The sequence below is a fragment of the Odontesthes bonariensis genome, chromosome 20 (assembly GCF_027942865.1).
Source record: "Odontesthes bonariensis isolate fOdoBon6 chromosome 20, fOdoBon6.hap1, whole genome shotgun sequence".
Lineage (NCBI taxonomy): Eukaryota > Metazoa > Chordata > Actinopteri > Atheriniformes > Atherinopsidae > Odontesthes > Odontesthes bonariensis.
Window position 1 is genome coordinate 18,233,740 of NC_134525.1, and position 24,352 is coordinate 18,258,091.

The following is a 24,352-nucleotide window of genomic DNA, read 5'->3' on the forward strand; positions in this document are numbered from 1 at the left end:
GTTACAGGTATAGAAATTAATTCCTATACCAGTGGGCCAATATGTAGGCCTAAAACTCTGTTATTTTTTTTTTAGCGGTGAGATGTAAATAGCCTACACGTAACTAGAATTTCTGGCATTTTAAATAAATTCCTGACAAAGTGCGCTTTTGTGTAGTGACACTTAGAAAATGGATAAGCCAGACATTTCTGGTGCAGTATAAATACAAGCATTACAAAGTCTAAAGTTATCGGTACTCACTTTTTTTTTTATTGCCGTGGACCTCGTGAGCTACGCGCAGCTCTGATGCGCATAAAGGAGAGGACAGACCGGAAACTCTGCCTCTTTCCGTGGAGACCACTGAGGTGTGCAGTTGTGCCTGCAACCTCTACTTACTTTGTCATGTTTTCAATTCGCTTTATAGGTAAGCAGCCGAGATATTGTTTTGTGTGTTTTCATAGTTTGAAAATGCGGTAACCGGTCACCATGTTTCCTAACAACGGAGCTAGCTTTTGAGTTTGTTAGCTATAGCTATTTAGCATGTCTGCCACGTGGGTGTACCGTCGTTTTCTCACTGCGGTATTTCCTCGCCGTGGTTTAATCTCTAAAGGGCGCAGTGCCATGTTTTCATATTAACGTTTTAACTGGCAAGTCGACCAGAGCACTGAAGTATAGTAATTTAAGGGATTAATCATGGCCTCTTAAACACGTGGGTTTCATGAAACCTGACTTCAAAATTAGCTAACAATGAGCTCTATTTGGTCAAAACGGTTAGCCATTTAATCTCCAGTCATGCTAATAAATTCATACAGTTGCGTTTAAAAAAAAAATAACAAAACTAATACAGCACATAGACTGTACATAGACTGGCATGTTTTGGTTTAGACTGGTCTTATCCCTAAAGTACAGCAATAAATCATTCCGTCTAACGATTGAAAAGAGGAAAACTCCCCTCGGTGTCGCTCATCTTTGTGCAGTTGTCAGTATCTGGTTTTGACCAGAGGTCAACAGAAGAACTGCTGGTGAGGGACTCGCCCTGCTCCCTTTATTTCACTGAGGGAAAGTCATCATGACCCTCACAGAGGACCTAGGTCATGGCAGAGGTTGTGACCTGCTGTTGAACCTGTCCTCAGACCCGCGGTACCATGCTCCCAAGCTGTGTTCGACTGTACCCTTTGACCTTTAAGTGATCAGTCATCTGTCCTCGCTATATTGGCGACTCATTCAGTACATTTTATTCATCCGAGCTCATAATCAATAGTACACTGCTCCCAAAAGCAATTAGTTGTTAGGTGTGTAAAACTTGGAGTGAACAACCGACATTGATCCTGTAGGGGTGGGAGAAGGGAGGCATTTATGTCCAAAGGGAAGACTGTCTTAAGATTGGGTTGAAAACTTCTATTTTAATGTCATACTTTTGTTCTCAGTTTATTCTCATGATTTCAGGTGCCACACCACCTCTGCAAACTAGATGACCGAATCTTCTCATTTTGTGGCTCTTTAAGGTGAGTGCAATGTTATTTGGCCATTTGAGATGTAATCTAATTCCATTGCTGGAACAGTGATGATTTCACTTATTGCCGTTTACCCATCAGACAATGAGATGGTGAACCTGTGACTAACTGAAATGCCAGCATATCACAAAGCACAACTTGTCTTATACATGCTGTATATTAAAGCTTTTTTTTTTTTTTTTTTTTAAATGAAATTCATTACAATCCTTTAATCCTCCTCCAGCTGCTTCACCTCATGTGGTCCCAAGATGATCCGAAGGTGAGTGACCAAACTTAAAAATAACTGAGCTTTTTACCCTGTAGACTAGAGAAATATTATTAGAATATTTCTGTGGTTTTAGTTTGGCAACTAGTAAAGTTATTCCCAACATTCTTTTTTTATCTTATTTTTTAGATTTGCTCTGTGGCAGAAGTCACACATGACTGACTTACTGTGTCGAGTCATGGATTATTTTTTCAAAAGTTAGAGCAGCAGCGTTTGCAGCTGGAATAGTGATGAGTTCACACTTTTGCCGTTTACCCGTCAGACAATTAAGTGGTGAGATCGTGACGTCTGAATTGCCAGCTGCAACCTTTGCTTTTGCCAAGTTAAACCAACTTTCCACAGACTTTCAGTTTAAACCGATCAAACTGCTGCATCTAAAATGATCTATTTTCTGCAATAGGTGGCGGCAGTTTCATTAATGTCTACATCTGTCTGCTTCATCTAATCAGGTGAGTAAAGCCAATGATTCTATGTGCTCAGTATTTTGGATTCAGGCGACGTGCTCACTTCGCTGGTTAAATCTCTGAATCTTATTAATTGTTATGATGAGTTCACTCTTTCGCCGTTTACCCATCAGACCAAAATGGGCTGCTGAAACTGTGACTAACTGAACTAAATTAGTTTTTATAACTGTACAAATGAGTGGTAATTTAATTTGAACTGATTACTTCCTGTGTTTTATATTGGCAGGGAGCCAGCTGATTGGTCAGCTCTCACTTGAAAGGTAAGTATTAAATAAGGATCCATGTAACTTGCATTACAGCTGCCGTTTCACTGATCTTAAGCCCAGGTTTGATCAGTCTACGTGTCGTATGACAGATTTCATCATGAATATTGTATCTGCATTACTTTTGTAATAAAACAATTTTCCTCCAGTCTTTTGAATGTGTCTTTTGTCTTTAACATCATGAGTCTCAGAATCCTGTCGGGTTTTTATTTCTTTATACTTGATACGAGTCCTTCACGAATAAAACTTCTAGACAAATGCTTCAATCTTGAGTTTGTTTGAAACTCATCAGAAGATGACAACGTTCACATCGTTAACGCCCCCATTTTTTTTTTTTATATATATATAAAGTCACCACATATCTAAAGTGTCTTTTTAATGGTTTTGATTTCAGTCTAGACTTGTGACAGGATGCTTACACTTTTTTTTCTTTTTTGAGGGTGTGTTACTCCTCTGTGATGTATGTATCTGCTCCTGGTGCGTAGGTGTAGATGAAACGTAAGATGCTTTGGTGGAGCTCATCCATGGCAGCGTCTCTCCTTTGCAGACCATCCACATCTCCCACATCACAAGGAAACACTGCATCAGGTGGAATAATGAGAGCGGAGGCTCCTGTAGGAAGAGACCGATGTGCCATGAAACAGTTGTGTATTTAATGGTGCTTAGAAATGTAGAATTTAAAAATGGTAGTTGTGTATTTTGCAGTATTTGAGATTCATTTAATAAGCATCACGTTAATAAACAGGGCATTAAGAAATGAACTCAGTCCCATTAAATAAATTGAAACTTCAGATGGATATATGTTAAAAACAAGCAATTTTTTTAAAGTACTTAATTGGTACATGGTCTTGTAAAAATTACCATGTTTGACAGTGACTGAGTTCTCACAGAGCAGTACAGCGATCACAGCATCTTCCTCCAGGACTCGAGTTCTGAGGCACAACTTGCAGTGGGCCTCTGCCAAAGATATCCTGCGACAGCGTGCCACGAAAATGAATAAAGTGGATGACTCAAAGCTGGATAAATATGTTTAGATTTAATGCTGATTTAACCCGACTTGTTTCATCCTGCCTTCTTACTGAAAACAGATTTATTTTCATAGTTTTAGTTCCACATTAAAGTGTCACCACAGTGGAGGAAATTTGTAAACAGTTGTCATAATGCAGTGAAAAATAGTCATCTAAGCACAGGGTTTAAGTTAGCTTGCCATCTAGTGGCCGACATTGGCATTACACGTGTATTGTAATCTTAGGGCTGGGCTGTGATGCAAGAAGTGAAGTAAACATTGAATGCTTACAGTAGTTTTATGGAGGCCACAGACATTTTGACACCATGACATTGTGTTCGGGCTCGACGGCTCGCCATGTAGTAACCATGGATTAATTTCTCTGCTTCGGGGCTAAGCTCCACTTCCAAACCCTGAGCGTAAGCCACCAGCTGCGTGATAAGAGATTGTTAACGAGAGTTGATTTGAAAAAAAAAAGAAATGTAAAGGAATTTATAGACCTCCTGGTAATCTTGTGTAGAAAACTCCCAGCAAGATGCGTAGTGGCATTTTCCAGGCTGTACTGCCTGTTGAAGGGTGTGGACGGTCTGGGCAAGGAGGGCCTGCTCTCCCACCCTGTCACCACACTGAATGACGAGGCCAAAGGCTTCTGCAAGCTGAAGTGGTACTGGACCCATTTCCTGCTCATAACAGAAAATCAGAGGTCCGTAGTGCTGTTTACTGCGTACATTCTTCCAATCCTCTTTTAGATCATAAATTTAATTAACCTTTGACCTAAAGCGTATCTGAAACCACCATTTGAGTGGTTGCTTTATTGTCTACCTCTTCCCTGCATTATAAAGAAACAATGCAATGATTATACTCGGGGGCTCTACTGTGGGGTAATACTGTCCTGGCAAGAAAACTAAATTGTTTCAATTTCCTGTTACGCCCCTACTACCTACAAACATAATCTGAGCAAAATTAAGGTATTATTCTGCTAGTAATGGTGTTATAAGCTAAAACACATGGTCAAGTTCCAGAGACACAATATTTTCCATAAAATCTCAATTCAGATCTGGAATTGCTTAATCGTCCATGTTTAACAGACACAATGCTGTGACTTGACTCACTGCAGTTCCCAGTACAGCAGAGTCCGCCCTCCCAGACCGCTGAGAGGAGTCTGAGAGAGCCCAGAAGCTGCACTCGACTGGAACGGAAAGCTGCTGGTCAGCATCCTCGCCGTACTTCTTCCCTGGGATGAACACAGACACAGTGTGGCTCTCCAGAACTGGGAAAAATAAAGACAGCTGATAAAATATCACTTTTTTCTTTCGGGAGAAAGGATTTTATAGCTGACTGAAGCCTTTTAACAAACCACTTTGTACTATACCAGACTGAATGTAATCCAACTTGTCCTTTCTGTAACAGCTGAGGTCTCCCAACATGCAAATGCCCCCAGTGGCAAGCAAGGCAGAACCAGCATGGATGTTAGCAGCACCTGCTCCATGTTCATCCCGGGACAGAGATGCAAACATCTCCCCCGAGGCCTGATGCCTGACCCCACGACACGCCAAACTCAAGCTGTATGCCATTAGTCTAGAACGAAGAGATAAGAAGAGGGGGCTAAAGTAAAGCTTCATATCTATGTGGTCCAATTAATATGTATCAAGTTTTCTAATTCAGATTGCTGAACATTCCTTTACCTGTCTATTATGACTGTGTCAGTTATGACAGCGAGGAGATCCAAGTTATGTAACGTGTCATTGGCATCTGTTTTAGTCTGCACCAAACTGAGCAGCAAACTAAGCTTTAATGTGTTGTGCAAGCCTGGAGGAGCCACATCCAACCCAAAGCAGTGAGCTACAATAGCCGAGAACCTCCAGGGAGAAGAGGACATGCAATTCAACAGCTCAAGGAATCTGACACTGACTTTATGGCAACCTGTAAGTAGAAGTGTGATGAATTTATTGATGTGCTAACAATACTTAATTTATATGTACAGTCACGTGAAAAACAAAGTACTTTTTCTTTCAATTCCAAGGTTTTATTTATCAGGACTTATTTGTTTTTTTTTTTAAAAAAAGGTCCATACCAAGTTTGAAAATTAGATAAACGCAACCTCACATGCACCCCAAGACTTGACAAATTACACCGTGTCATTAATTAAAAAATAAATATAAGCCAAGACGCAGAGGCTCATCATTCTACAATGAGAAAGCATATTCAAAAGTGAAGCACTGGAGACAGTTGCCAGTCTTCCCAGGAGTAGATGTACCTGCAGGTTCATCCCAAAGTCAGACCATGCAAGTTAGAGAAACTGAAAAAAACAACAGTTACATCTTAGACTCTACAGGCCTAACTTTACATGTTAATTGTTAAACTTTCTTACAGTTCAGTTAGAAACAGACTGAACCAGTATGGCTTGGATAATCTCTTTTTTCTAAAAAAAAAATAAACATGGTAGCTCAACGTAGGTTTGCAAAGTTGAATCTGAACAAACCACAAGACACCTGGAACAATGATGACACCAAAGTGGAGATGTTCGGTCATAATGACAAGGCCCACATTCGGTGAAAAGTAAACACAGCATATAACTGCTGTGTATGTTATTTGTGTTTGTTTATATATTTTATTCATGTGGTTTATTTTTGTAAAGAGTTATTTGTGTTGTGTACTGGGTGGGAACCAACGTTAGTCACCTGTTGCGCAGGGGACACAATTTACAGAAGGAAGGAAGAAAACGAAAGCTTTAAGAAGTTCACTCTAAGTTATAAGTTCACACTAAGTTATAAGGTATAAGCCAAGTATTTTCTACATTGATTTTGGAAGATAATTTTTGGTTTCATAAGAAGACTCATTCCCCCTGGTTTATGTGCAGCCAGCGAGGTATGTGTGTGTTTCGTTTCTCGTCGAGCTGTTTGGTTTTAACGTGTCAATTTTGTATTTAATGATTATGTGTTTATTGTATTATTGTATAATACAGTTCGACGGTGGATTGATAATGAGGAGGTGAAGTTGACGAGAGGGAGAGAAATAAATCCATCAGTATAAAGGACCGGTGTTGCTTATTTCCTGGAGGGAGTGATACAGCATATCAGCAGAACCACCTCACACCAACTCTCGGTACGGTGGCGGAGGGCTGATGATTTGCTCTTGTTTTGCAGCCACATGACCTGGACACCTTACAGTCACTGAGTCAGGCATGAACTCCTGTGTGTACCAACGTATTCTAGAGAAAAAAAGCTAAAGCTGGGCTGAGACTGGGACAATGATCCCAAACACGGCAGCACATTTCCAACAGAATGGCTGAAAAAGAAAAGAGTCGAGGTGTTTCAATGGTCCAGTGAAAGTGCAGACCTTAAACTGATTGAAATTCTGGAAGGACCCTAAGAGAGCTGTGCATAAACAAACACTCACTGAACTGAAGCAACAGCGGAAAGATGAGTGGGCCAAAATTCCTCCACAGCGGTGTGAGAGACTGATGACGTCATACAGAAAACAATTACTTTGTGATTGCTGCTTGAATCGTGGGGTGTAGATAGTTTTTCCACACACCGTTTGTAAAATGAATAATGAATCAGTGTAAAACATCAAGTGTTGCTCATCTGAGGTTGTATTTAATTCATTTTAAGACCTCGTTACTGCATGACGATTTTTTTTAACCGTCCTCATAACAAAAACCGGAAAAATGAAAGGGGGTGTATTCTCTTTTTCGCATGAAAAGGTCAAGATTTACAGTCCATCTGGTTTCATCTTGCCAACAGTCGAGATATCTATAGATCTGAAGTAGGATTCAATATGTGATCATGTGTGTTGATTCTGCCGTACACTTTGGCTCCCACAGTCGGACGCTGTTTGCCTCAACGCTCCAGGTAATACTGGGCCACTGGTGCACATGTGCAGGAATGCCCAGCACCCTGTAGGGCCGGCCGATTCTCATCGAGTTACACAGCTCATCTGTGTGAGTAAGGGAAACAAAGCAATAAGAGAGGTTGTTCCCTGTTGCCTGGTGATTATTGAAGAAACATGCATGCCACTAAAAACCTCTGCCAAAAGAAACAGAGTGAAACCCTCGGAACAAAGATTTCACTGTGTGCGAATTACACAGCCAGCTAATGAGTGTTCCTTGCACTTATTAACATATATGTTTAGTAACGGGAACCTGCTGTATTGAGTTCCTTCACAGAACTGGGTCAACAGAAAATGTTAATCCTGGTGCAAAGATTTGGTAAGCTCTCAGGGGTAGTGGCGGGACAATGTTATTAGAGGGGACAGAAACACTTAATATCCTACCATGAGGCACTGCACGTAGCTGTCTGCAGAAAATCTATTTATTTGAACTCTCCTGAACTAAGTTTGTGTTGCAAATTGAGCCTCATTTAGAAAACCACAGAAAATTAATGGCTGTCCTCAGTAGACGTGACTGTAACTATAAGCTATTGTAAGCACATTTTTCAGGATTAGAGGTGAATATAATGGATGAGAATCCGATTGAACAAACAAATATCACACTTTTACAGTTGGAGGGAATCCATCTACAGGACGATAGTTCTTTTTGTTTTGCAAATGTACCCAAAGCCTTTTAATCTGACATTTTTTTTTTCTTACCCAAAAAGAGGTCAAGCGTTTCACAGAGCAGGGGCAACTGCAGAGCAGTTTCCTCAAATATCACTGCAATTCATCTGCGAGTTTTGGATGTCATGGAATATAATGTCAACATGGAATATGGAATATGCTATTCCAAGAGGATTCATTGCCAAATCCCTCTTACAAAAAAATATCAAACAAAACAAAAAAAATAGACACTTATTGCTGGATATAAGCATTTGTGGTAAAGTTAAAAAATCCTGTATTACCGGAACTCTTAAGTGAATGTCTGAGTTTGAGAAGAAGAAAACTCAGTCTACATTCTTATTTCAGATATTTTACAGGAAAGGATTCATTTCATGCGTTATGCAGCTGTTATCTTGAATAAGACTCCAAGAAACTCAAAGTTTGGTTTGCAACACCAGATCAAAGGAGAACTTCTAAAGTTCCTTATAATTATCTGGTTTTCTTTCTTAATTATTCAGTATATTGGGCAGTTGACAGATTGGAAAATACAACCTGTATACGTTGTAGACTTGCAGACTTACCTCTTAGAAACAGGATGACAGATTGGTATCTCAGTGAGCTTTGCTGATGGCCTCTTAGAACATCCAGCGCTTTAACATGGATTAGTTCCACCAGCTGTTTGTCTGTTTCCAAAACGACCACAAGAAGGATTCACAAAAAACCATAAATATGCATAAACGTCGTACATGCAAATGTAGCGTTCTAAGCACAGACGTTGTCTTTAAGTTACTTGAACGGTGAATTTTTACAGACGATGTTGTAGTTTTAAAATCTATTGAGTTATAATTTCTGCTGTGTTCAGCCGTCTGACACAAGAATCAGAAAAATAAGTGAACGAGAGCAGTTTTTTATGGGAATTCATTGATGTGGCCGGCCTCTTCTCATCAGGCTTTTAAAAGCCTGATTTTGGTTGGACTAACTGAATAATTTGTTGGTTTTTTTTGTTCTAGTGTCATGCAAACATACTGACTCTCACCTCCCAGAACTCTGAACTTCACGTCCTCTTTGAGCTGGGAGCTGCACATCATGCAGCTGAAGTCGTTTCTTATGGTGGCTGACTCCGTGGCTCCGGGTGTGTGGACCCGGATGTGGTGGAACCCTGGAGCCAGCATCAAGAAAACATAATGAAATACGAATCCAACTTATTGCCACTTGTCTCATGGACAGGAGAAGACAAGAGAAACATTAAATGTGAATTCAAAATACCTTCCATGCACTATACCTGTAGAGAAGGGGCAGTCATCATTAATACAGAGGAATCTCGCCCCTTGGGTGTACTTTGTGACCCTCGTCATGGCAATAACTAGGCCCTCCATGGAGACAGGCCTCATAGGGCCATACACCCGAGGAAAACTACAAAGGTCCAATGTGTACTCAGGGAATGGAGGCAGGTGTGTAAAGTGCAGAGTGACATTCACCTCAAATGAAAAATAACAAGGATAGATAATGTTACAGTGAGAGCTGACGATCCAGGTTTGTTTGGTACAGGCATCTTGACTGTAATAGGTCTATTTCGTGCCAAACATTTAGACCCATTAAGGACAGCTTAATTAAATGGGGGGTGGTCCTGCCTCGTTAATTATGCCACATTACTGTTAAAGTAAACATGTCTGTCAAGCTAAACACACAAAGTCGTTAATAACCACAATTAAGGACACAGTTTATTCATACCTGACTCTCCGTATGTACTTTTTCAGTAAGTGAAAGTGTCTTTATTGCCAGAAAGCAAACCTAAATGAGGAAACGAGTGAACGTTATTAACCTTAGCGTAAAAAAAAAAATCAGCTACGTCACATTTCGTTCAAGGTTAGCTAATTGCGCTTTTCACTTACTGACTGAAACAGTACGGTTGCTCTGAGGGGGTCATGCAGAACACAGTCACCCAGCACAGGATCAACCTCCATTAAATCAGAGGGATTAACACTGATACAGAACCTGTAGACGGCCTCGGTCCGCTGGGGGTCTGGAAATGTGGAGCAAATATAAGCTAATTTCAAAGCCTCGCTTTTGTGTGGTTAGAGTGGGGGTTAATGTCATCTTTAAATCATACAAAACTAGCGTAGAGTACCGTTAAGAGGTTTGCAGTCGTCGGTCAGTTTCTTGAGACCACCGCTTCTGTCTAAATAGACCAAAACCGACTCTTTCAACGACAAAACGTCGGCCATTGTCTGTAAAAAGTTGCTACTTTTCTGTAAACTTTGACAGCTGAAATCTTCTGACTTGCCGCGCGCTAACTTCAAACGTGTTGCCATGGTGACAAAAAAAATTTTAAAGTTAAAAAAAAAAAAAAAAAAAAATTACACACAATGTCCCGCTTCTTTCCATAGACTTTCTTTTTTATTATAGTGCAGAAGTACAAGACCTACTTAAGTGCCAGTCGAAGACGAGCGTCATGGATTTCTAATTTATTATGAACAGATGTGTTAAGGCGAACAGCAAAATATAAACACAAAATGATCGAATGTAAAAAAAAAAAAATAATAATCAATCAACATTTATAAAGACGAACAGAAAAGTAATCCAAGTCATTCTCTCTTTGTGACCTAAAAACCAAAATGCTTTATTCAGTGGTCTCTCAAGTAATGCCTAAATCCAGCTTTGTTAAAATGAATGGTATGCGAGTTTATTTTTACAGGAATTACACGGACAAACAGATTGGTGCCATTTTAAGTCCAGTGAACTGTTCAAGTTTTTAGAAGACTGCTTAAACATCTTATTTCTGGAATAAATGTAAGGCTTTGTAAAGGCTCATTTCAGAAAGGACCCGAAATTACATTATTTAAAGAGCAGCTGTCCTTAATTCTAAAAATAGCTTCTGTTATATATATTTATATAAATATAAACAGGTAAAATATAGAGACTTTCTTCCCATCGAAATCTGTTTTAAGTGCAGTTTCTTCGCTGCTTGCTTTGGCTTCATAGAACAAGTTAATCCATCGTACAAACTTTTCCCTTTAATTGAAAAATGTTACAATGGTTAAGGCAACTGAAGACCTCATTGGGAGTGTTTCATAGGAAAGAGTCATCAGAAGGTGGGGCATAAGAGAAGCCCACGAAGGCGTCATCGGCCTCCATAACACTGGCGTTGACAATGGAATGTTCTTGAGCCCAGCAGATAGAATTGGGGACCATCTCCTCGGTGAACTCAGGATCGAAGTTTGAGAAATCGCAGACAGAGCTCTATGAAAACACGAGGAATAAAACTTTGGGTCATAATAGCATTCTTGGAACTAATCAAAAAAAAATAAAAAATGCACGTTTGTGTATTCGTGTTTGTGAGTTTGATGACATAAACTAATTAAAACGCATCTCTACAGTGTGCTTTAGAAAGGCAAAAACAAAAAGGGCAAAAATATGTCATGTAACAGAAGTAACTTTGAAATTAGAAAATAGCAAAACAGCTGAATAGTGGCAACTGGTCACATAGGTCGTCATTATCATCTATAATGTTGGACTGGTGTGACAGAGAGATGACCATTTTAATGGTACTGAATTGCATAATACATTCAAATTGTAACCTATAATACCTATTACAATAGTGTATGTTTGTCAGGAAATGGGTTCCATAACCTTTTATCACTTTTACACTGCTTTTTGGGGTCAGTGGAGCTATAAGAAAGGCACTGTCCAAGAATCTTAACTTGTCATAACAAGTCACATAGGATCAGCAAAGTACTACGAATTAAAACCTTAAAAACCCTTTAACAATTGTTATTATTCAGGTATAGTATAAATATGATTAAAAACAAAACTTAATTTCCTCTAAATAGATGTAATCCTAAGAAGCAAGTCTTCAACATCACGTGGAGTTTTGATGAAAAAGTAAGTAAGAAGTTGGATCTAATAGTAAATATATTACCACATTGGGTTTGAAGGGTGGGGTGATCTTCTTCTGTTCCAGATCATCCCAGTTGATGGAAGAGAAGAAGCTGTGTGCTCTGATCTCATTCTGAAATAAAAGACAAAATCAACATAGATTTCAAAATACAGTTCATTTCTGTTGTTTGACATGGTATTATCAGATGAGCCACCAGAGGGAGCTCAAATTTAAGAAAACAAAAAAAATCTTCAGTACCTCGAAGGTGCATTCAATATGGAGACTTACAAAGTCATCGTTGGAGCCCAGTCTGTGTGTGCCGTCTTTCTCCAGCAGGCCCTGAAGCAGAGTCCATGCCGTGCTGGAAGCACCTGGACGCATCGTCAGCGGTTTGTGGAGAATGTTGTCATACATCTCATGTGTGTCCCTGCTATAGAATGGCGGCTAGGACAGGGCAAAAGCATGCAAGTGGATGAGTAAGTGTGGCAGCACGAAAAGATGTTTCAACATTTAGCGACAGATTTCCAGTTTGAGTCATTTAAGGGAAGGTAAATAACTCACCAAGCCAAAGAGCATTTCATACAGCACTGATCCCAGGCACCACCAGTCCACTGTATTATCATATGGCTGCTTCCTCAGGACCTCTGGAGCTAAGTACTGGTCACAAGAAACAGACAAACATAATAAATAATACGAAGTTGACTTCTTCTTGGAGCCTTAATATAAATCAGCACCATTGTTCACACGCTGCTATTTCTGTTCAGAAACCGTACTTTTCACAGCAGGGTAGCAAGTTTGAATACGATCACACTTGTAAAATTATTAACAAAAACCATTTCTGCAAAGCTTTCAATGATATACTATGTTCTGACACCAAATACAGGACTTGTTTGGACAACTCTAGCAGACACAGTAGTACCCATACCTCAGGAGTTCCACAAAATGTAGAGGTGGTATCTGTCTGGGAAATGCCTTCCTTGCACAACCCAAAGTCCGTCAGGACGATGTGCCCCTTTTAAAGAGAGGACATAGATGTTTTTAGATAACATGTGCCACACAAGCAGCTCATTATCCTCAGGCACTGAGGCTTCTATTGTTAACAGGAATGTTGGCTGCAACATAGCTCAGTCAGTCCCATTCACCGTTGCCTCACTTCTTCAACAAGACTAGGCAGGACAGTCATTAAGATCTAATCCAATCATGCGCATTCTGTGCAGCTGGAAATGGAAATAGCCCTAGTGGTACAAATCTGACTGGAAAACAAGGAAACGTGCCGTGCAGCATACTGTATGTTATGGTGTGCTCAAATAAACCTTTAGCCAGTGATGTGAACGGCATGCAAATACAAGAAGAAGAAAAAAACAAAACAATGTATTATTGTTCATGTCTAACAGAAAAAAAAGTGTGACTGTGCCATCCTGGTGTATTTAGGGTTAAACCGAAAAATAGAAGCACACTTCAACACTCACCTCGTGGTCAAGAAGGATATTTTCTGGCTTCAAGTCTCTGTAAAAAAAAAAAAAAAAAAAAAAAAAAAAAAAAAAAAGTGAATCGTTTTAAATTTGTTACTTAAACCCAATTTCATGTAATTGAAGCCTGCATTCATCACATGCTCCATGCACTAAATAAAATTAGCTTCAATTTGATGTTTTCAAGATAGATGGTATCAATGTGTAATATTTATTTTTCCATTTTTAGAACAGTGGCATGTTCGGGATCCGGTTATCTGACGAGACCCATCCGAGCACGTTCGTCAGATAGCATTTTATTACCCAAAACACAGTTTAATCAACCGCCAGCACACCTGTAAACAATGTAGAGAGAATGCAGGTATCCCAGTGCACTCGCCATTTCTGCGATGTAGAACTTTGCTCTGGGCTCCGGAAAGGTCCGTTCTTTTTGAAGATGGAAGAAAAGCTAAAATGAAAATGTCCCGGTAAGTTTTTTTTTTTTTAAAAAACAAAACAATCTGTAGCTACATTAACTATTATCAGTGGTAGTATCAATAATGAGATTAAATTATGAATACTGGAATACACCGACCAAAAGATGTCAACAGTAATCTGATTTAATTTTTGTCTGTAGTCATTTTGCTCAGGATGCAAATAGGCAGATTTACTGGGAAGCAGATTGTAGTTAGTCATTCTAACACAGTCACACATGGCAGCTTTAAAAAGTCTAATCACATTTGACCCAGAGAGGAAGTCACACTCAAGAGCCAATCTTTACTCTGAGTAATGCCGTAACCTCAAATAAAAATTCTCACATGTGCAGCTGCGTTTGCCAGCAAAAGATCAACTCCGAGATTATTTTTATTCAAATCTGTGAAGTAATTATATGGTGTGATGCTTCATTAGGCAGCTGAGACACACGAGTTGTTTCTGCGTGATACCGAAACTGAAACAACTCACTTCTCCTCCATTGATGAAATCCAGGACAAAGTATAACTTGTCTGTGGTCTGGAACGAATAATGGAGCCCAACCAGAAAGGGGTGTTTCACATTCTTCAGCAGCACATTGCGCTCTGCCATGATGTGTTTTTGCTGATTGGAGGAATAATTCAGAGGGAGTATTATCATACACATCTGCTTGCCAAAATATGGATTATGGTCATAGCAAATTTACCTCTTTTTTGTTGAGAATGACTTTTTTCTGTAAGACCTTGACTGCATAATACTTTCCATCATGTTTTCGTTTTGCAAGGAAAACCTGTATCGCAGGGAAGGCAAAGCATGTGAAACATTGCATCAACACCGTTACCACAGTAATTCCCGATGTGGTTCTCACTTCCTACATGGAAAGGCCAATGCATACAGAACTAAAACTTGTTGTTTCCCCCCCAACAGAAAACAACACAGACACACTTCAAAATGTTTCTAAACATAGCCCACGCGGCTGTAAGAAAACTACATTACCCATAGAACTATTACATACATTTTAAAAACGGCTTTCTTTGTCATGAAACAATCATAGAAAAGACGATGCTTGGGCATTGCTCGAGCATCGCTGTGGGATGAAGAAAAAGCAAGTGTACTTTCCGGTGTTGCGCTGCGTTTACATACCTTCCCAAAACTCCCTTTTCCTATAACTTTTAAGAAGTCAAAGTCTGTAGGCTTGGCTCTGTAATAAAAAAAAATGATATTTTAATTTGAACCAATGTGAAAATGCCTGCGACTACTTCATAAATAATACTACAATGCTTTAAGCAGTGAACGTACTGTGGATTTCCAGAGGGTCCCAAGTTAATGTTTCTGGAGGTAGAGCTGTTCTGTTTAACAGCAGAGAAACATTAGCCAGATTAGTAACAGAAAACGGAACTAAAGGCCAAAGTTATTTACTACATTATGATTTTTTTTTTTACATCATTAATAAGCATACTTAGATCATCTCAGTCTGACTCGGATGTGACAAAAAAAAAAAAAAAAAATACTGGACTGTTCAACATATCCACAGTCAGAAGGGTAGCAAAATGACAAAATCGTGTAAAAAGGGAACATCTAGCAGAACTTTTTCATAATACTGGACACCAGCTACTCACTTTGTCATCTTCATCCTCAGAGGCGTCTGAAAAGTGTTGCATTCTGTCCATCAGAAGGAAACTTCTCACATCTGGACTACAAAAGTTTAAAAAAAAAGAACAAGCAAGAAAAAAGAAGAAAACATGTTTCACTTTGATTCACGTTTCAAAAAGAAAAACGCAAAAAAAGATCAACATATGCAAAGATAAAATAATGCTTACTGGTTGGAAAGCTGATGATGAGAGACAATTCGCTTAATGAACTCATGCAACCCTGCTCTTCTTTGCTTGATGAACTCTATTGGATAGATGCATATGTGAGTAAACATTAAGCAAACAGCGCAGATCAATATGGATTAATATCAAGGCTTCTGTCTTAGTGGACATGGCGCTGTGTGAAAAAGTGCAGCAAACACTTACCTGGGTCAAAATTGTCCCCAAATATCCTCTTTGCTGGAATTTTCAAGTTCATAGATGGAAACTGTTTTCTTAACTGTAATAAAAGACAGGATAGAGATTCAAGTTTAGAAATCTGTAATTACAATAAACGACAACATGATTAGCAGCACACACAAGCCAGTAAATCAGACTAAAGGAAGCACTGACCAAGAACCACAAACAGAATCATGGTGATTGCGTTGGCTGCCCTATTTATATGTAAAATGTGTTGTTTCGCCACTCACTGTGTTGTAGAGCTTATCAAACTCTGCATATCGCCTGAACACGAACCACTCCTGCTGTCCGACAGAGACCATGACTTTGTAAACCTGGAAAAAAAGGCAACAAGAGTTTGAGATCATCCTGCTGTCCGACAGAGACCATGACTTTGTAAACCTGGAAAAAAAGGCAACAAGAGTTTGAGATCAAAATGTAATTCCATTACCAGAGCAGTAAAAGTTATACACGTTAAAGCGTAGATGAATGGATGCACGCACTGTGTAACGCTTCTTCTTGTCCCGCTGCTCGTTGTGGCAGGGTATGCTAACATTCGGGAAGCTGGATTGCTCCTCCATCTCAGGGTCAGTTGGCATTCAAAGGTGCAAAGTAAGAGCGTAATGAGTCCCCCAGGATAAAGCTTCAAGTATACAACTGGCCAAACTCCATGCTGGTTCACTGCAGCATAAGAAAAAGAGAATAGACCACTCGGTTATTCAGGAAGTGAAACTGGTGTTCTTCAGATCTCGCCACATTTCAGCCTTGTTGTGCTTCACGTTGAAATCCGATATGCTCCATCTTGTTGTGGACACACCTTTTAAAACATTGTACTGAAGTCGGTTTGAGATATTTTTGGAGCTCATGGTGACAGTCCTCTTACTTATGTGTAAAGTCAAATTTCTCTAGCTCTCTATACAAAATGCCTGTTGTTGCCATATGTGGAATGGTCTTTTTATGTCTGTGTACCTGCCTGCACCGTCTATAGTTTCTGAGCTAAAGTAAAACAAGCAGGCTGGTGGAGTTTTTTTTTATTTATATATATATATATATATATATACACATACACATATACATACATATATATATATATATATATACACACACATGTCTATACAGCTAAATAAAAGACTAAGTGCAGCATAGAGAGAGATGTGGTTAAAATCTCAGAGCTCACCATGAATAGATTTGGGTGTTGTTTTTGTGGCAAACTGATTATTTCATACACAGCATCGACAGAGAACACAGGTGAACTCACGATAGACAACACAAACGTGCGGGAAACAGAGATGTTCCTTTTCAGTGGAATGTCAAGGATTACATAATCTGTTGTTAGCAAGCAATGCAATACCTCTCCCTTTACTGTTACATCTGTCTCAGGACAGTACTGTCTCACTTTTTTTTATCATCAAGGCTCCATACTCGTTCGTTTTTATCCCCCAGTGAGCTCACACTTCTCATGAGAATCAGGCGGTGAAGTGGTTTAAACTTCACCGCCTGAAATCTTACTTATTTTTATACTTATTACAATTGTACTTTAGTAAGAGGGTTCGCAGTGTGTTTTAGGTCAACGTGTTGGTCGAAATTAGTTACAAATAATTTCTCTTTTTTTTCTTTTGTTCTCAGGATTTAAATAAACAGTAAAAAAAAAAAAAAAACATCATTCAGACAAAATGTCAATTCTCTTCAACACAATAAAAACGTTAAGTGTTTTAGCATTTAAAACCACTTCAGGATGAAACCTTGTCGTGAGAGTACACCGTTAGCAACAGATGGGTCGGTGAGCTGCAACGTGACAGCAGGCGGGCTCCCTCCTACTGGACAGCCAGTTAACTCGCTGCTTACCCTTAATATATGCATCCTCACGGTCAGTGTTCAAATGAAATAACACTAAATAAGCACATTTAAGTCACTTATTGTTGGCTACGTTTTTCTTTGCTGTTCACAGTGCTTTCCCATATAGCTTATATGCGAGGTATTAGTCTGTATCCATGTACCCTCCTACGCATATGTACACTTGTGGTTGTCCTCACTCAGTCACACACTAGCTTTCACACATGCAGAGTTTGTGACATTCTCGCCTGCCACAGTCAGTAGGAGGTTATTTCTAAACACACTACCGGGGTGTCTTTAAAGCTGGAGTCACACAAAAGGTTAAACATATATGAAACTCATTGCTGAGGGGGGATAAAGTCTTTCCCCTGACAACTGCATAAGGTCAAGTCCACCGACTGTGAGGAGGAGGGACAATTACCGTACATCCAGTTCTAATGGATATCATCTCCTGTATTTAACTGGGGGATCATTTCAAACTATCATGTGTACCTTAAATATCCAGCAGTGTGTTCTAACAAAATCGTGCACACCGAACCGTATCCTTCACTATGAGTTATGTAATGTCTGTTTTACAACAAAGGTCTTTGTCTGCTGCTCTGACTTGTCCATTGTTTGATGCTTGTGAGGTCAGCCTAGCTTTTTTTTTTAAATACTTTTTATCTGAACAATCTCCCTACTGTTTGCTCAGAACACATGGGAAACCTGCTCTGTGTCAACTTTCTCTGTCTGCATATTAATCCCGAATGCATCCTGAAAGGATAAGCCATTCTGCTCACGTTGAGGTGAGGCAACGGTAAAAAGAGAAACCCTCTTTAAAATGCATGTGTGCAATCAAGAGAGATCTTCGTTGCCTTCAAACCCACGGCCCTTTCTTTTCTTTTGTTACTACGTTTACACTTTGTTTGAGTTTCACTTTCAGCCCCATTCACAAAGGCAAAACACAAAGAAACCATCAACCAACTGTTGAACATTTGGTTTAACCTCAGCTTCTAATAAACAAATGCTTTCATTCTACTAAAGTTGTATGAAAAGCCCATAACATTCTCATGGAGTATAAGGTAACAACTTTTCATGTCTGCTTTCACAATAATTTGAGCAATTTTCTCTTAAAAAATACAGAAAATTACATTCAGAGTAACCCTGGAGCCACTGAAGGAGGTCCTTTTCTTTAGTTTATACAACTGGGGCTGGTACACACTACAAATGGCAGGGCACTTCCCAGAGCGATCTCACATCTGCTCCTGTTTTCATGGTTAAATGCCTTTGAACATCACCGGGTAAGACTCGCTTTTTAACATTCCACAAATGCTTTAGAGATAACCCTCAACCATCTTGTGCAACTTACATTTTAAGCCGACACTGCTGCTCCTACAGTTTGATGGAATGCTGCAGCTCACCGCACCCATAAACAGACCCAGTCAAGTTTGTTACAGTGATTGAACATGAGAATGAGTGTAAAAAAGGAAGCAGATAGCATTCACTGCATTCCCATAAGCGCAGTTTCGGCCCAGCATGCTCTGCATTGACACCACAAGATGAGCTAACTTGTGCTGACAGGCACAAATAGGCTGGGCGATGATGCAGGATCAAAAATAGCTTTCTTCCTGTTTAGCTCTAACACACATCCTTGCCAGTGAATATCCTATGGGGATGCTGAATGGTTTTTCTGTGCGTGTGGCTACATGTCACACATGTCAAGGAACTTAAACGAGAAAACAAAGCAGAAGTGACACTAGAATGGGAAATCTGACATGACAGCTCAGTGAGGCTTGTGTCTTCATCTAAACAGACCAGTGAGCAGGCACACCGAAAAAGGTTTGAGGGGATTATCACCCATAAACCGGTTGTGAGTGTATCAACGGCAAGAACAGGAGTAGAATTACATATACATCATAAATCGCAACCAATCAACAAATTCCTTTTTTAAAAAATCCATATATATAGATTTAGAAATAAACTATTTTAAGAAAAATCTTTGATATTCCAGGCTGAGTTAAATTTGTTTATATTTAAAGAGAAAAACCTTAATGGCTATTAATACTGTTCTCATATGGTAGCATCTAATTAAAATGCAACAGACAGATCTGTGGTTGAGGAAGTGCAGCTGGGGAGGCTTGACGGGCATGAACTCAAGTCAACCCTGATACATGCAGCCACCCTCAGTCTTTCATCTAATCCTTACTCTAACCTTACACTTTCCGAACAACTAATGGACACCAGGAGGCTGCACATTAACTTCCTCTTAGAAACAAGTCTGGATCGGTTTGTGCTCCCACAATATCAGCTTCAGAATATGAGTTCACACAATGAAAGACGCTCCAGCAGAGCAGCTGCTAATCACATCGGGCCAGTTCCTATATGTACCCATGTACTGACAAGAAACCTGTATTCAAAAAAAGATCCCAATCATGGCAGGCCGATTGGAAAATAATCTTCCCTGAATCCTGAAACAGATGGAGTATTTTTTATGCGTCATTTCTGTTGAGTTTTTTTTTTTGTTTCTTTTTGTTTCTTTCTTTGTTTGTTGTTTCAGCAACCCCTGAATTGGTATAGCGGCTATAAAATGGATGGATGGATAGTTTTAGTAACATAAACGTCACTGACTCATGGTGATGAAGCTTTTACTAACACAATAATTTAGTTTTGATTTAGCAAAGGTAACCATTTCTAATATTTGCTGGAGGTTTTCAAATGTACCCAACTTTGACCTATTGATAACTATAAAAAGATGTACAATGTCTCTTCTTCATAAAGCCCACGGTTGCACAGTTATGGAGTATTCACAGGCTAAATTGAGATGTTTTTCATATGAAAGTTGCCAAATATAGTGCGTTAAGGATTAATTAACGCTGGTAGCATTTCTGAACTACAGCAGCAATCATCAAAGACGTACAGTTCTTAATAGGGAGGCTATTAAACATATTTCTATCCTTTATGTGCGCCCCACAGCCACCTGCTTACATCAAGAAACCTGTTGCAAGCTTCCTCAAGTCATTGTAAATTGATCGACAGGGATTTCTACATCACAGTTAAATGAAAACAGTACCAATGAAGAGCCAGATTATTATGAGAAGCATCAATCATCTAACTGCATATTGAATTTAATGTACAGCATCATAACAGTGGGGAAAAAGTCCTGTCACTGTGGAATCCCACGCAGCTAAATGAGCGTGCAGGGGCTGCATTGTAACATTTTGTTTAGTTTGAACATGACAACCCACAGTCAAAAGACAATTATGTGGATGTGTATAAAACATTTGATTCTCCGTGAGCACGGCCTTTAAAAGGCCACAGCTACTTCCACTTCTCTGTGGCAGAACCGTTTGGCTAGCTAAGAATGGCTTTCACCTGAAGCTGCGCGGGTACTATAAAGATACAACTTTTAATCTAACACGCATCACGTGTATAACAGGAAAAGACTCAGCTTCTCCAGCCGAGAGCAGGAGATGAAAAAAATTGCCAGAGGAGGGAGGAGCTGACCACACACACGCACGCACACACGCACGCACGCACACACACCACAAACGCACACACACACACCACACACACACACACCTTTGATGACAAGCACGAAACGAAAGGTTTAACAAGCTCTAACAAGCCACCATGTGCATAATAAATAATAAATAAATCAACATGTGCTCAGAATAACACATACTTTTCACATCATTATGAGAGCTTAGCAGCAAATAAGCTAACTAACGTGTTTTTTTTTTACGTCAACAGCAACTTTAGGGCGAGTAAAACACTCTTCAACGTTATCTTCGCATGGTAAAAGTTGGCGTTATGTAATTGCTTGAAGCTTTCGCTGTAACCTTTATATGAAATAACGTTATGATAGTGAGCATTACACTAAAACGTGTTACTTCGAAACAGCTAGCCAGCGGCACGTTAGCTATATCAGTGGTGTTCATCTACCTTCGTTTTCGCTCGGCAGCATTTAAAATACCAACACAGCCCGCATTTTCGCTATTGACTTGGGATGAGATCTCCCCAAAGCCTAAACTAAAAGTGTATTTTGTCGCCGCTGATGAGAGTCTCACAAATGTGAGAAGCAGGAAACATCAGTCTTTAATGGACGTAGAAAGTTCCAATGAAATTTGTCACGGGACCACACAGTGACGAACGCTGCTAACGAAACAAAATGCACAAACGTACTTCCGATATGGACTTTCAAAATAAAGGAACACAAACCGAGTTTCATTTCACACAAGGTGTTCTTTTTAAAACGTGAACATGGTTCAAATGAGTTTCATAACAATATTAAAGATCCCTTAAAGCTATAATTAATACAAAAGCTGAATATTGATATATAATGACGTTTTGTGTGACATATGGGTTTCTCTTGGATGGAAATTAACCGAACAATTGACAAAAGATGTCAGGCATTCTGTTAGAGATGACAGTCAATTTAATAAATTTAAAATTTCCTGTCTTTTCAAGTATCAATACAGACGAAAGTCCTTTTAGAAAATGATTTCCAGCAAGTTTTTTTCCTCTCTCACTCCACTTCTGCTATGTTCTGTTGGTCTTTGGTGCCGGAAGGCTTCTTTGGTCAGATCTTAGCCTGATCTTTATTTCACTCCACAAATTCTTCTTGGGATTCCTGTATATACTATGACTGGGCCCTCGCTTCAAAATGTTGACATTGTTACCCATTAGCCAATGACTTCATGGCTTCTGATGACTGTTTTGTTTAAAGATCCAGTGTGCTTCAAAGGCAAGATTTCTTTGCAGATCCCCAAATATTTTCTGCCTGAATGATGAAGATGCACCATACTTAAACAGCACGCACCATGAGATCTAATATAATTACCCTCGGTCCCCTTCAAATGACTGGACACCAAGATCAAGTGAAACTGCACATCCTGTTTAAACGTCATGATTTGAAGTAATATTGTCATTTAGTGCTGTAAAGATTATGTCCTCACAGACAGTTTTGATGTTAATCAAATGACCAAAACTTTAGATGTCATATACCATCAGGGCCTCTTTGGTTTTTAGGCTCCCTAAGAGCTTGGGGACCGAAAAGATTAAGATGTTGGAAGTCTTGAGGCCTGGGCATTTGTTCATTCTGTAATCAAATCTTGACAAAGATTAATTTTCTTGCTTTGCACAATTTTGTTTCATTATTAAATGTTTTCATGTACAAGCAAATGAAAGCCAAGCAGTTTAAAATGGGTTTCCTTTCTGTTGCATGCCAATTTGGTATGACGACATCTGGGTAATGCACTTAGAAATAACTGGTGCTTTTATTGTTATTGGGAAATTAAGTCATTTCTGGTCTTGTTGTAGCTTGCTTAGCACTTTTACACACTTGAATGACAACATTGAAAAGTCAAAGGGTAAAACAGTGTCACCTACTGGTAAAAAGCTAATATCCATATTTTTCATTGACAACCGCCGGGGGGAAAAGAAACAAATCAAGAACTACAAGTCCAAATGTGTAATCCTGCATTAATAATCATTATCAAAAAAAATTTTGTTGAAAAAAATATATGATTCAAGATTGTGCCCAAATAAGAATAATGAATGAAAATTAGGATATGACCATTAAGCGCTTGCATGTAGTACATTTATTCTTTTAAGTCAAAAACGTCATCAAAATCCAAGCAGACAGTCTCACCTCAAACCCCACGACCAAACTAGCCGTTACAAATGTGTTTGTTTTGTTACATTTTTATCATGCTTCTTATAGAAAAGTTAAGATTGAGATTTGTTCACCCTATTTTTTTCAGTGTTTTGTCAAGTTTTGTCCACAAGATGGCAGCGAAACACAGCTGAAAAGCAACCTGTAGGAATGAGCTGAAGGAATTCTTTATCATATTTATTTTATTTTACTTGTTTGTTTAATCTTGTGTAAAGCTCCAGCACACCCGTGTTCCTAAATAAATCCCAAATATGATGCAGAAGTTTATGTATATTTCTAGGCACCACAATAATGTGTCATATTATTAACACAAATACATAGACCTTATGAAGTCATACTTTAAAGTTACACAGTCACACAGTACACTCCAATATAGACTTGTTATGTCGTGTAAAGGGTATATTCCATTAAAAATCATGTCTTGAAGAGTTATGTGCGTAAATGTAACACAAACTTGTTGGAGATGATGCAGCCTAAAAGTAACTCTTTTGAGCTTGTGAAAACATAGTATTGCTTGGAACCCCCTGAAAAGCCCCCTTAAGGGCCCCGAAAATCCCCACACCCCACTTTGAACCACCACGGTCTTTATGAAAAGATCCTTTCTGCTGCAGAAGGTGACAGTACAGTTGTCTAATTCAACACCCGCCTCCTTCAAATGAACAGCCAATGAAAGAAAGGCTTGGAGCGATTCAACCAATCAATCACGAACTTCTCCTCAGTTCTGACCTATCAGTTTCGAGTACTGGCTCCTATTTACACAGCCCCCTTTCTGACCAATCAGAGGTGAGGCCGCCTGCGCAGTGGGCTGGGCGCGAGAATCGGCGGGATGGGCAAAAATCATAACGCTATACAGAAGTACAGAAGGGAAACATTATGATAGAAATGGCACTGGCTGCAATTAACTGAAGAAATACACTAACAGCTCTATCTCGTGACTGACTTCATATGCTGCAACACTGCGTTTTAGGAGACACGTATCGGAAGAGGACACGGTGACGCATTTATTTTGAAAG

At 39.3% G+C, this 24,352-nt stretch overlaps 2 protein-coding genes and 1 long non-coding RNA gene across 3 annotated transcripts; 1 reads left to right on the forward strand and 2 right to left on the reverse strand.

Moving 5' to 3' along the window:
* Positions 1–327: 327 nt before the first annotated feature.
* Positions 328–2,650, forward strand: LOC142369886 (uncharacterized). The gene is made up of 5 exons (XR_012767731.1): positions 328–403; positions 1,426–1,484; positions 1,717–1,752; positions 2,159–2,207; positions 2,449–2,650. It is a non-coding gene; the product is annotated as an uncharacterized LOC142369886 (long non-coding RNA).
* Positions 2,651–2,930: 280 nt separating this feature from the next.
* Positions 2,931–10,360, reverse strand: mcmdc2 (minichromosome maintenance domain containing 2). Its single transcript, XM_075452044.1, has 14 exons — positions 10,156–10,360; positions 9,920–10,050; positions 9,759–9,818; positions 9,310–9,505; positions 9,064–9,186; positions 8,609–8,710; positions 7,302–7,430; positions 5,177–5,414; positions 4,864–5,069; positions 4,604–4,761; positions 3,992–4,171; positions 3,783–3,922; positions 3,347–3,456; positions 2,931–3,097 (listed from the first exon to the last, which is right to left on the reverse strand). The coding sequence occupies exons 1-14, from the start codon at positions 10,337–10,339 to the stop codon at positions 2,931–2,933; spliced, it is 2,124 nt and encodes a 707-aa protein (XP_075308159.1). The 5' UTR covers positions 10,340–10,360.
* A 42-nt stretch (positions 10,361–10,402) lies between these two features.
* sgk3 (serum/glucocorticoid regulated kinase family member 3) lies at positions 10,403–21,787 on the reverse strand. The gene is made up of 17 exons (XM_075452045.1): positions 21,608–21,787; positions 16,357–16,534; positions 16,105–16,188; positions 15,842–15,914; positions 15,644–15,719; positions 15,443–15,518; positions 15,123–15,172; positions 14,967–15,024; positions 14,530–14,613; positions 14,316–14,447; positions 13,709–13,821; positions 13,374–13,410; positions 12,830–12,916; positions 12,466–12,561; positions 12,193–12,348; positions 11,947–12,036; positions 10,403–11,267 (listed from the first exon to the last, which is right to left on the reverse strand). Exons 2-17 carry the CDS (start codon positions 16,450–16,452, stop codon positions 11,097–11,099), a joined length of 1,479 nt encoding a protein of 492 aa, XP_075308160.1. The 5' UTR covers positions 16,453–16,534; positions 21,608–21,787; the 3' UTR covers positions 10,403–11,096.
* Positions 21,788–24,352: the final 2,565 nt, after the last annotated feature.